The sequence below is a fragment of the Pan paniscus genome, chromosome 21 (genome assembly GCF_029289425.2).
Source record: "Pan paniscus chromosome 21, NHGRI_mPanPan1-v2.0_pri, whole genome shotgun sequence".
In the NCBI taxonomy this organism is placed as follows: Eukaryota; Metazoa; Chordata; class Mammalia; order Primates; family Hominidae; genus Pan; species Pan paniscus.
In genome coordinates this window covers 26,253,606-26,267,164 of record NC_073270.2, presented here as the reverse complement: position 1 = coordinate 26,267,164, position 13,559 = coordinate 26,253,606, and the positions used below count along the sequence as shown (strand labels likewise).

General features: G+C 49.1%; 1 protein-coding gene across 4 annotated transcripts in view; it reads left to right on the top strand.

The window, feature by feature from the left end:
- The first annotated feature begins 327 nt into the window (after positions 1–327).
- The window catches only part of ABHD12 (abhydrolase domain containing 12, lysophospholipase), a 96,288-nt gene continuing 83,056 nt past the window's right edge, over positions 328–13,559 (top strand). The window contains exon 1 of one of the 4 annotated variants that reach the window (XM_034947593.3): positions 328–698. In XM_034947593.3, coding sequence (XP_034803484.1) covers positions 508–698 — 191 coding nt within the window. In that variant the 5' untranslated portion in view covers positions 328–507. The remainder of the gene's footprint in view (positions 699–13,559) is intronic. The other 3 variants (XM_055104951.2, XM_055104952.2, XM_034947592.4) reach the window with 3 other exon arrangements.

The window sequence follows — 13,559 nt, the reverse complement described above, 5'->3', positions numbered from 1 at the left end:
TACCTCTGGGTTTCCGTTCACAGAAGCGCGAGGGGCCCAGCGCTGCGGCTCTGCCTCGCTGGGCCACCCCTTTCGGGCACGACCGGGAGCGGGTGCTCCTCACACCGAGCGCCCGGGCGAGCACAGCTGCAGCCTGGGGATGGAGCCCAGAGCCCTGCCCTGCAGATGACGCGCCGCTGCAGCTTCGCCCACCCTCCCACAAAATGGCTGCGGGTGGCGCCAGGGATGCTGGGCGCGCGCTCCTTGGAACTAGAGAGGAGGTGGCCGGGGCGGGGCCGGGGGAGGGGGGTAGGGCAGAGCCGGCGGGAGCCCGGCGCTGATTGGCTGGCCTGGCTGGCGGGCCCCCGCCGCTGGTTCGTAGCCGGCGCAGCGGCCTGGGCTGGGATGTGAGGAGCGGCGGGTTCCGGGCTCCGGTCTCCGGGTGGCGGCGGCTGTGAGCGGCGGCACTGCGGCGCAGGCGGCGGAGGCCAGCGGGCGCCGTCGGCGGCTGGCCCTGTCGGCCGCGGGATGAGGAAGCGGACCGAGCCCGTCGCCTTGGAGCATGAGCGCTGCGCCGCCGCGGGCTCGTCCTCCTCCGGCTCGGCCGCCGCGGCGCTGGACGCCGACTGCCGCCTGAAGCAGAACCTACGCCTGACGGGCCCGGCGGCGGCTGAGCCGCGCTGCGCAGCCGACGCGGGAATGAAGCGGGCGCTGGGCAGGTGAGGCTTCGCGCGGAGCGGGGGCGGGGGGGGCGGTTCCTCACTTTGCGCAGGTGCGTCCCGCAGGGGGCCGCTGTACCTCCCAGCCCCTCCCAGAGTGGCCGTCCGCCCGATCCGCGGCCGCCCCCGTCCGCGCCTGTGTCCCGCATTTGGCCCGCGGCAGCCCCACCCCCGCTCCCTTCCCCAGGCACCGCGGCGGGAGCGCCCTGCCCTGCAGCTGACCCCCTGTGTCCTAATCCGGCCCTATCGCCAGGCACTCCCGGCCTAGCCTTGCACCCCGACCCTTTCCCGGGGAAGCCGGGGGGACCCTTACGCTGGGGGCTTGGCGCCGCCCGAAGTCATGACCCCGCGTGGGAGAGCAGGGTTAGGGGGTGGGGAGTCCTTGGAAGATCCCTGGTCGCCAAGCACAGCAGAGGCGGGACGCAGAGGGGCCGGCGCCAGACCCTGAGAGCGCTGGGGCCCACTCGGACCTCCTCCTCCTGCTCTGCATCAGGCCCCACACCGAGCGCCCGGGCGGGCGCCCCTCGGGCTGGGCTGCGTGCGCGGAGCCTTACTGGCGCCTTGGGCCCTCGGCGGCTCTCCCCGGTAACTAGGGTCGGGGGCGTGCGTCGCTCAGAACTCGGGGACCTTTGGGGAAGGGCTCAGTGGGCCGCGGGGTGCTAGGGGAAGGAGGGACTCGGAGCATCGCAGCCGTCGGAGGGAAACCTGTCCTTCGCTCTGCTGGTGATGGTTCGTGGTACTTGAAATCTGTCCGCACAAGTTCGCCTCCTTGGGAATCATCTCGCAGTCCTGAGTCGTTTGGTTATTGGCGTTCAATAACCTTTGGGTTATTGGGTAGAAGATGAATGCGTTTATATAAAGCCACTTTCAAAACTGAGATGGGAACGTGTTTCATAGGGACAGATTTCTCCTCCCATCTGCTGGTTTCCTGGTTATCTGGCTGTTGTAGAACGTAGCATTCCTAAAAGCTTTTGAAGCCTTGCTACTTCGTGGTGGTTTGAAGAAGTTACTATATGATGATCTCAGGCGTTGTAGCAGAGGCACTTCTTTTTTGACCATCTGGAATGCCCTTAGTTGACGCTGGCCACTTGAGTGTAAAATATGCATATCGCTCCTAAGGAAAAGTAGAATTTCAACTTCATTGCTTAAAAAAATCATGAAATTAAACTATAGACACTTCTAAGTCGATGGTTTGATAGAAGGGCGGAGACTGATAGTTTTGTGTCTTTGTGTGTAAAATTATGTAGCATCTGATCAATATCTTTTGTGAAACTAATCTGTTCTCTTTGCTATGGAAAGATTTATCTGCATTAAAAACTCATGATTTAACTTTAATACAATTTTATTAACAGACATGGCATAACGCTTAGATAAATTGGAAAATTCTTTCTTCGAAAAAACCAAATTGCCGGGCGCGGTGGCTCACGCCTGTAATGCCAGCACTCTGGGAGACCGAGGCGGGCAGATTATCTGAGGTCAGGAGTTCGAGACCAGCCTGACCAACATGGAGAAACCCCGTCTCTACTAAAAATACAAAATTAGCCGGGCGTGGTGGCGCATATGCCTGTAATCCCAGCTACTCGGGAGGCTGAGGCGGGAGAATCGCTTGAATCCGGGAGGCGGAGGTTGCGGTGAGCCAAGATCTCGCCGAACCGAGATCGCACCAGTGCACTCCAGCCTGGACAACAAGAACGAAACTCCGTCTCAAAAAAAAAAAAGAAAAAGAAAATCAAATTGTTTTACACAACGTTTGGGGAAACAGCGGCGACCTGGCACCTTCTTGAAGAATGTACTGTATTAAAATTACCCGATTAATTTTTATTTTCGTGTCAGGACAAAGAGAGACATTCCAGTGGTGTCCATATCCTTTGGATAAGCAAAAGGCTGTTAGGGGTAAAAAGCAAAACAAAGGGAAAGAAGACCAAATTTGTTAGGTTGTCTTCCTTCCCAGCTGGCTGTCTCAGACATCCTTGAGCTTTCTCCTCTTCCTCGCTCAGGCTCTGCGCCACCGTCACCTCCTCACTGAGGCCTTCTCAGACCAGCCCACCCCTGTCGACCTTGTTATCACTCGAGATTGTAATTTTTGCTCGTGTGCCTCCCCCGCAACCAGAATGGAAGCGCCATGAGAACAGGAGCTTTGTTTTCTCCACTTAAGTTTCTCCAGTACCTGGCACGTAGTAGGTGGCAGAAAATACTTGTTGAATGAACAAATATCCATAGAACAGATATCCATTGCGCCACAGAGCCGGCTCGTTTGTGTCTTTTATGATCCTTCTTTGGATTCTTCCGCACATTTTTTAAACTCTTTATTGTCGACATACGTGGAAGTTGAGAAGACAATCTAATGAGCCTTCATGTGTCCATCATTTAAAAGTTTTCAGTGTTTAGCCAATTTTGAATCATCCATCCCTCTTCTCCTTTTTTTTGTAGGATGAAGGATTGGATTTTTTTTTTTTTTTTTTTTTTTTGAGAAGGAGTCTCGCTTTGTCGCTCAGGCTGGAGTGCAGTGGCAATCTCGGCTCACTGCAACCTCCACCTCCCAGGTTCAAGCAATTCTCCTGCCCCAGCCTCCTGAGTAGCTGGGATTACAGGCGCCCGCCACCGTGCCTGGCTAATTTTTGTAGTTTTAGTAGAGACGGGGTTTCACCATGTTGGCCAGGCTGGTCTCGAACTCGTGACCTCGTGATCCACCCACCTTGGCCTCCCAAATTGCTGGGATTACAGGCGTGAGCCACAGCGCCCGGCCTGGAATATTTTTAAACAATTTTTTTTTTAAGACAGTTTCGTCACCCAGGCTGGAGCACAGTGGCATGATCATGGCCCACTGCAGCCCAGACCTCCTGGGCTCAGGCGATCCTCCCATATCGATGCTGGGTGTATGCCACCACTCCTGGTTAATTTTTTTTTTTTTTTTTTTTAATAGAGATGAAGTCTCACTATGTTGCCCCCAGGCTGGTCTTGAATTTCTGGCTTCAAGCGATCCTTCTTCCTGGCCTCCCAAAGTGTTAGGTGTGAAATACCGTGCCAGGCCTAAATTCTCCTGCCTCAGCCTCCCGAGAAGGTGGGATTACAGGCATGTGCCACCACGCATGGCTAATTTTTGTATTTTTTGTAGAGATGGGGTTTCACCATGTTGGCCAGACTGGTCTCCAACTCGTGACTTCAAGTGATCTCCCTGTCACGGCCTCCCAAAGTGTTGGGATTACAGGTGTGAGCCACCATGTCTGACCTCTTTTTCTTTTCTGATTGCATTGTATTTCTAGAACAAAGTTAAATAATAGGGATGACACTGAGTAACTTGTTTCATTCCTGACTTTAATGAGAATGCTGTTAGTGTTTTTGCCATTTAAGTGCCATGCTGGGGTGTGTTGCTAATGTTGTGGGGAGCTTTTTGTTTTTGTTCCTGCTCCCTCGCTGATGTTTTTAAAATAAAAAATGGTGATTGAGTTTTCTCAAATGCCAGTGTACATCTGTGGAATGATCATAGAGATTTTCTTCTTTTGTCTGTTAACATAATGAGTTATAGTAATGGATTTATATTATTGAATCATCATTGTATTCCTGGGATAAACTCTCTTATTGTATAGCCAGATTCTATTTATTAATTTATTTTTTATTTTTATTTTTTGAGGTGGGGTTTCACTCTGTTGCCCAGGCTGGAGTGCAGTGGCACGATCTCGGGTCACTGCAACTTCTGCCTCCCAGGTTCAAGCAATTCTCTGGCCTCAGCCTCCCGGGTAGCTGGGATTACAGGCACCTGCCCCCATGCTTGGCTAATTTTTGTATTTTTAATGGAGACGGGATTTTGCCATGTTGACCTGGCTGGACTCGACCTACTGACCTCAGATAATCTACCTGCCTCAGCCTCCCAAAGTGCTGGGATTATAAGGCGTGAGCCACCGCACCTGGCCTATTTATTAATATTTTATTTTGAAATTTTACATCATGAGGCCGGGCTCGGTGGCTCACGCCTGTAATCCCAGCACTTTGGGAGGCCGAGGCAGGCTGATCACGAGGTCAGGAGATCGAGACCATCCTGGCTAACGGGTGAAACCCCGTCTCTACTAAAAAATACAAAAAAAATTAGCCGGGCGTGGTGGCGGGCGCCTGTGGTCCCAGCTACTCAGGAGGCTGAGGTAGGAGAATGGCATGAATCCGGGAGGTGGAGCTTGCAGCGAGCCCAGATTGCACCACTGCACTCCAGCCTGGGCGACAGAGCAAGACTCCATCTCAAAAAAAAAAAAAAAAGAAAGAAAAAGAAATTTTACATCATTTGTGAGAATAGTCTGTAATTTTCTCTTATGCAACCTTTATCAAGTTGTTTTAGTGTTTTCTATAGCTTTGTAAAAAGTTTCTTATATAACATTTTATTCTAAACTTTTATTTTTATTATTATTATTATTTTTTGAGACGGAGTCTCGCTCCGTCGCCCAGGCTGGAGTGCAGTGGCGCGATCTTGGCTCACTGCAAGCTTTGCCTCCCGGGTTCACGCCATTCTCTTGCCTCAGCCTCCCAAGTAGCTGGGACTACAGGTGCCCGCCAACACACCTGGCTAATTTTTTGTATTTTTTTTAGTAGAGACGGGGTTTCACCGTGTTAGCCAGGATGGTCTCAATCTCCTGACCTCGTGATCCGCCCGCCTTGGACTCCGAAAGTGCTGGGATTACAGGTGTCACCCACCGCACCCGGCCATTTTATTCTAAACTTTTAGCCAGCTTAAGAATTTTTTAAATTATTTGTTTAAAATTTGGTAGAAATTCTCTTGTAAAACTGTCTAAGCCTGGTGCCTTTCTATTTATTTATTTATTTATTTAAATTTTTTGGTACAGGCAGGTCTTGCCATGTTGTCTAGGCTGGTCTTGAACTTCTCTCTCAAGCAGTCCTTCCACCTCTGTCCCCCAAAGTATTGGGATTATAGGCATGAGCCACCACCCTAGCCAGTGCTGTTTCAGAATATAGCACTTTGGTAACTACTACAGTGTCTTCTACGTCTGTTTAGAATTTGCTATGTCCTGGTTTCAGTTTTGGTGGTTTATGTATTCTTATAAAATTACCAATTTAATTCACCTTTTCTCCTCTGTAGCTATGGCCGTTTCCCTAGTTTTCTTCCCTGTTTTTTGTAATTAGGGTTTTTCCTCCGTTTTCCTCTTTTTTTTTTTTTTTTTTTTTGAGTCTCACTCTTGTTGCCCAGGTTGGAGTGCAATGGCATGATCTTGGCTCATTGCAACCTCCGCCTCCCAGGTTCAAGCGATTTTCCTGCCTCCACCTCCCGAGTAGCTGGGATTACAGGTATGTGCCACCACACCCAGCTAATTTTGTATTTTTAGTAGAGACAGGGTTTCTCCATGTTGGTCAGGCTGGTCTCAAACTCCCAACCTCAGATGATCCACCCGCCTTGGCCTCCCAAAGTGTTGGGATTACAGGCGTGAGCCACTGCGCCTGGCCTGCTTTTTCCTCTTGATTTAGGCTAGTCAGTAATATATCTAATATCCATACATACACTGAAGTGGGGAAATATATATACACACACACACATGTTTTGTGCTCCATCAAAGAAAATATCTCTTTTTAGTTCTGGGGGATGCTGAGAAGTGGAGAGAACAGGTTCTTTCTGAAGGGGACAGCAGCTACCACACCCTGTCCCGTTGCTGCCTGGCAGGAATGTGGTCCCAGAGTGGCCAGATTGTCCAGTCTTTCTGGAAAAGACTAGCTGGTGTTTTTTTAGTTTGTTTTGTTTTGTGTTTGAGATCGGGTTTGGCTCTACACCCGGACTGGAGTGCTGCGGTGCAGTCATGGCTCACTGCAGCCTCTGCCTCTCAGGGTCAAATGGTCTTCACACCTCAGCCTTACAAGTAGCTGGGACTACAGGCACCCACTGCCACGCCTAGCTAATTTTTGTATTTTTTGTAGAGACAGAGTTTTGCCATGTTGCCCAGGCTGGACTTGAACTCCTGAGCTCAAGTGATCCACCCGCCTAAGCCTCCCAAAGTGCTGGGATTACAGGCATGAGCCAGTGCACCTGGCCTTTTGTTTGTTTATATAGTTTTTTTTTTGTCTTAGTGTGTGTGCTTGTGTGTGTGTGTGTAGTATTGCCAACTTTTTTAACATTGGTAAGTAATTCAGATGAGAACAATTTTGGAGGTTAAAAAAAAAAAACCCAAACCAGTTTTTTTGTTTTTAAATTCTGGGCCAAAAGATAATTTTTAAAGGTAAATATTTATCTCATTCATAGGTCAACTCTGTACTCCTTGAGACGAGGAACTAGATCAGTTTTGCTTTGCATGGTATCTGGTGTGAGGAGGTACTGGGCAAATGAGTGATTTTTTTTTTTTTCTTTTTTTTTTTTTTTGAGACAGAGTCTCACTCTGTCACCCAGGCTGGAGTGCAGTGGCATGATCTCGGCTCACTGCAATCTCTGCTTCCCAGATTCAAGCGATTCTCCTGCCTCAGCCTCCCGAGTAGCTGGGACTATGGGCGCCCGCCACCATGCCCGGCTAATTTTTTTTCTTTTTTTTTCTTTTTTTTTTTTTTTTGAGACAGAGTCTCCCTCTGTTGCCCAGGCTGGAGGGCAGTGGCGTGATCTCAGCTCACTGCAACCTCCGTGTGCCAGGTTCAAGTGATTCTCCCGCCTCAACCTCCCGAGTAGCTGGGATTACAGGTGCACGCCACCATGCCTGGCTAATTTTTTGTATTTTTAGTAGGGACGAGGTTTCACCATGTTGGTCAGGCTGATCTTGAACTCCTGACCTCATGATCCGCCCGCCTCGGCCTCCCAAAGTACTGGGATTACAGGGGTGAGCCACTGTGCCCGGCCTTAATTTTTGTATTTTTAGTAGAGACGGGGTTTCACCATATTGGCCAGGCTGGTCTTGAACTCCTGACCTTGTGATCCGCCCGCCTCGGCTTCCCAAAGTGCTGGGATTACAGGCGTGAGCCACCGCGCCCAGCCCAAATGAGGGATTTTGTGGGCCTTTCATTAGCCCTGGAATTGTTGGGAATGTGCATTGAAGGCATGACTGGTCTAATTTGGACCCTGAGAAGGCAGTCATGAGATGTACACGGTCTGTGTTTTACCTAGTCTTTATCCTCCAACTCCCAACCAACAGGCCAGATCTGCTGGATTGACAGAGATCAGTGGGCTGCATGGGAGGTTTCATAGCCAGATCACCCTCATACGTAAATGCCAAAGAACACAGTCATCACACCTATTTCTTCCTTTACCCAAAGAAGATACTTTATCCAAGGTTGCTAATGGCTTCCCCCTAACCCAGAAGAGTGGGTGGCTGAGGTTAACATCTGTCTTCTTCAGTGTCAGCCTTCCCGAGGTTCAGTATCAATCTCACCCTCTAAGTGTCCCTGTATGGTATCTCTTCATCTTTTCTTTACAGATTAGGAAGATGGGAGCAAGTTCTGAGCTAGCTTTTGTGGTTAAAGTCTGCTTCATCCATCTCCTTTTTCCTTTTGCTCCACCCTTAGTACAGTCTGTGCCAGGACTGTGACAAGGCACGGGGCTGGCTTTGTTTATGGCGCCAGAGCTGGCCCCCCGCTCAACTGGTACTGGTTTTCCTCTTCCTAACTCAGTGTACCTTATCAATGCTGCACTCCAGCCAGGGACTGGCCACACTGGGACTTGGTGCTTTGCCACTGCCTTCTGCTTTATTAGGACTCTGCATCCTGTATCTCTGCTTGGTTCCTAGTTCCTTTCAGCCACAGTGACCCTTCCCAAGGGAGTGTCCGCCTTCTATGGTGACTTTGGCAGACAGGCCTGAACTGTGAGGGGTATCTTTGGGCAGGCTGAAAGCACCTGAGGCACTTTCATGGAGGAAGCCTTGGAGAGAGGCATGGAAGATGGGTCATCTTGTCAGGTTTGTGCTAACAGCGATGGAGACAGGACCTCATTTCAGACTCCCGCTGCTGCGACTTCTCCTCCTCTTCATTCCCCTCCTTTCTCTCCTCTTCCATTAGAACACTTGTCCTTCCAGAGTGAAATCTGCAGGGAAAATGTTTATTGAAATATAACCTCAAAAGCTGACAGATGAAGTCAATGCTCTTCACCCAGAGATGACGCCACAGGACTTTGGTCTCAGTGTGCTTGTGCTTTGGCAGGGGCCCTTTCAGCATGAGAGTGGGTAAGCCATCTATCTCGTGCCACACCGAGAGCCAGCGTCTAGAGTGTCAGTCAGTGAACAGGGGCCAAGAGCCAGGAAGCCGGAACCAAACTGTCCCATTACCAGCAAGACTTCTCATTTAGGCCTCAGCCCGTTTGTATTGTGATTTACTGCTTCAGAGGATAGCCTTCATAGAGACCCAGGTCTCAGGTGAGTTTTCAGATTCTCTGGCTTGGGTGAGTTGTGTAACACTCTGAGTTTGTTTCTTCATCTGTGATGTAGGGATAAGAGTGTCTTCCCTGTAGGATTGTGGTGAGGCCCAGGTGTGTGGAATGTTCCTGGCACATGGTGAGTGCTTGGTCAGTGACATCTTCTAGATGACTAGCTCCATGATGATTATAATATTAAGAGCTCAGGGTACTGGCCAGTGTGGTGGCTCGTGCCTGTAATCCCAGCACTTTGGGAGGCCGAGGCAGGCAGATCAGTTGAGGTCAGGAGTTCAGGACCAGCCTGGCCAACATGGTGAAACACCATCTCTACTAAAAAGACAAAAATTAGCCAGGTGAGGTTGTGAGCACCTGTAATCCCAGGTGAGGGATTATCTCCTGTAATCCCGGGAGGCTGAGGCAGGAGAATTGCTTGAACCCAGGAGGTGGAGGCTGCAGTGAGCCGAGATTGCACCACTGCACTCCAGCTTGGGTGACAGAGCGAGACTTTGTCTCAAAAACAAAACAAGCAAAAAAAAAAAAAAAAAAAAAGGGTACTGAGAAAGATCTGTTAGCTCATGTCTAGAAGGATTTTCTTCTACCCTTTTCTGCCCCAAACAATTAAGAGTCTGGCTTCTCAGCCAGTCGTGCATATAGGGTCCATCCTGATCAGTTAATGTGTCTGTTGGTATTAGAGCATTTGTAGCAATACTATTTGCTTATTTAACACTTTTTTTCAGCCACTCATTTAACAGTTTGAGTACCTGTTATGCCCAGTAACACTTGTGAATGCTGAGGCCGTTGCAGTTCTCCTGGCCTTTACATTCTGATAGGGGAGGCAGATAACACATGAAGAAACACATGATGTCATGTGCTCAGGGCACTAAGGAGGAAAATGGTGCCAGTGAGGGAATAGCCGCAGATGAGGCCCTGTGGCTGTGTGTGCACAGTCTGGGTGTACAGGGGATGTTTCTGACAAGGAGACATGTGAATGGTTGCCACTGGCTGCTAGAGAAATGGCATGGTGTGTGTCATCATGTCACTCTGACTGTGTGACAAGCACAGACTGCGGTGGGCAAGCAGGGAGACCAGCTAGGGGCTGCCAGGGTCATCCAGGCAAGAGATGACGGGCTCGGGCCGGGACAGCAGCTGTGGAGATAAGAAGAGGCATGTGATTCTGGATTCACAAACTACTTTCTGAGCAACAGGAAGAATGGAGTTGCCAGATACTGAGATGGGGACAGATGTGGAAAGAGCAAGTGCTTTGGGGCAGGAGAAGTAATGTTTGCTTTTGGACATATTGAGGTGCCTGTTAAACATCCAGGTGGATAGGGGATAGAGTTTAAGGGGGAGGTTAGGGCCTGTACCTGACCATGGCTGTGACAGGTGGTACCTAGACCCTTGCAGCAGACTCTCCCAGCAGACAAGTCAGGACAGAGGAGTCAGGACCTGGGCAATGAGTTAGAAGGATTGCTGGGAAAAGGTGTCAAGGCAGCCACCTAAAGAAGGCCTGTTGCAGAAGAAAGCCTGATCTGCAATTGGATTTGGTGACACGAGATCAGTATTGACAGGAGTGGCTTACTGCAGTGGTGGGGGCAAAAGCCTAATGGCGAGGGCTCAAGGAAGAAGTGGAGAGAGGAAATGCAGGTAGCTTTTCCAGGGAGCTGTGCAGTAAAGGGGGAAAGACAGGGAGGGATGGCTGGAGGGGGTGAGTTTTCTTAGCAGTGATATTAGATATCAAAAAATAAATAAATAATAAAAGCATCACTATGCCATAGGACAACTTCAGGCAGCCCACTATATTGATAATTATGATATTATGATAGTTATGTGATATATTAGCCAAAATCGCGCCATTGCATTCCAGCCTGGGCAACAAGAGCGAAACTCCATCTCAAAAAAACAACAAAAGAAACCACTCAATGGTAATTGTATTCCATATGTTCCAGAAGTTAAGTGGAGTTATGGAAAACCTGAAAATTACCGAAATGGAATTTCTAAAGATGAAAACCACAATGTGTGAGATAAAGGTTACACTGAAGGGAATTACACTGAAGGGCAGATTAAACACTGCTAAAGAAAGGGCTCAACTATTCAACGTGAAACCTGGGGAAAAGAGAACCAAACAAATTTTCAAAAGCATCGTTACAAGGCCAGGTGCGGTGGCACACACTTGTACTCCTGCCATGCCTGTAATCCCAGCATACCTGTAATCCTAGCACTTTGGGAGGATAAAGAAGGAGGATCACTTGAGCCCAGGAATCTGAGACCAGCCTGGGCAATGAAGGGAGACCTCATCTAGACCAAAAAAAAAAAGAATTAGCCAGGCATGGCGTGCATGATTGCTTGAGCCCGGGAGGTCAAGACTGTGTGAGCCATGATCAAGCCACTGCACTCTGATCTGGGCAACAGAGTGACACCCTGTCTCAAAAAAATATATAAATAAATAAAAGCATCATTATGCTATAAGATAACTTCAAGCAGCCTATTATATTGATAATTATGATATCATAAATGTGCGATATTAGAGCAGTCTGGAGTGTGCATGGGAATAATCCAGGGGAGAGGAGAAGATGGACGGCATGGGACAGAGTAGGTGCAGTGATGTCTCTGGGCCTGTGAGAAGGGATGGGACCCAGTGTTCTGAGGCTGAGCAGAGGAGTTCCCCTCAGATAGGAAGGAAGGCCAAGGCTGTGGGGAAAGACATGGGTAAGTTGATCTATTTGTGGGTGAAGGAATCTGCCAGTTCTCTTCTGAGTGCTTGTGCTGTCCTTAGGAAATAAGCAGCAAGGCCATCTGCCAGGAGGGCAGAGGGAAAAGGAGGTACTGGGCCTCTCTCTCTCAGTTTCCCACGCGGGCGCAGTCTGAGCTCTCATATCGTCTTTCTGACATGTAATGTTTTTAAAAAGGATGACAAAGACAGTTCCCATGGGAAGTCATTTCAGTCGCGACCTGCTGTGTATCTGTGGAGTTGACATGTTCTGCATAGTTGAGTGCTCCCCTGCTCTGGGAAGCCTGCACGGGGTCCCTGCACACATCCCAGCATGGAGGGGCTCAGGGCTGGGTTTGAGACGAAGGTGGGCGAAAGGTTCACATGAACTGAGGTCATGACAGAGTGATCAGGTGGGACCGGGCAGAACTCTCGGCCCCCAGGGCTTGCTGGTACACAGATTGCTAAGTGTCTTCATTGTTAAATAGAATTAATCTTCATATGGTAGTTGTGGGCTGAGTTGCCTCATTCACTTGTGATAAGTTTAGCGGATAAGAAAATGTCCTGAGATAATGAGAGCAGAGGGCAGATGGGTGTCGGTGTGGGAGAGGCTGAGAAAGCCAGGACTTTTGGGTTTGTAAAGGTGAACGTGGACACGGCTGTCAGTGAGGGAATACACGCATACCTCAGGGGTGCTGAAACTTAGGGTTTGTTCTTGAAGCCTGAAAGAAGTTGTCCTGAGCTTCATGGTAAAAAAAAAAAAAAAAAAAAAAAAAAAAGTTCAAATTATCTTCAGTTTTTATCAGGCTGGTGGAGTCTTCAAACAAAGCTTGGGGTATATTGACTGAACTGTTCGTAATGGGAAGGTAAGAATGTTCAGGGTCGATGCCGGTCATTTTGATGTGGTAGTTCAGATCACTAGAATAGATATGGCTTTTAACTTTCAACTATTTTTTTCTCTTAATAATGTGTACATCATATATGCCCTACCCCTTCATCCTTGACCTTTGCCACTCCTGGTCCTGGATAACCACATTGCTCCTACCTGAAAGTGGCCCTGTCAATGCCAAGTGCCCATGGGTCATTTTATTCAGTAGCTACTGTATTCCTGCTGTTTGCCAGATGTTGTGCCAGGCCCTGGGGATACAAGGAGATAGTACCTGTCCTCAGGGAGCTAGTTGTCTGTCATGTTTTATGCTTGGCAACCATCAGCTCTTGCATACTCAGGCTTTGATGATGCCTTTGGCAAAGAGAAAATACAGGGATGGCTGGAGAAGGTTAGTCTACCTTCATTCACATTTATCCTTTCTTAAAGACTCCTGTGTTGCTCTGACATTTTTATGTACTGATTTATCTTCAGGGTATCTGCTATGGCTTGATGGTTTAATGGTTTAAATGTGTCCCCGAAAATTTCATGTGTTGGAAAGTATTGGAATCTTGGTCCTCAATGTAGTACTAACTACATATAAGAGATGGGACCTGGCCGGACGCGGTGGCCCACGCCTGTCATCCCAGCACTTTGGGAGGCTGAGGTGGGCGGAACACGAGATCAAGAGATCAAGACCATCCTGGCCAACATGGTGAAACCCCGTCTATCCTAAAAATACAAAAATTAGCTGGGTGTGGTGGCACACGCCTGTAATCCCAGCTACTTGGGAGGCTGAGGCAGGAGAATCGCTTGAACCTGGAAGGCAGAAGTTGCAGTGAGCCGAGATCACGCCACTACACTCCAGCCTGGGTGACAGAGCAAGATTCCATCTCAAAACAAACAAACAAACAAAAAAACTAGAGGTGGGACCTTTGGGAGGTGATTGGGTCATGAGGGCTTTGCGCTCAT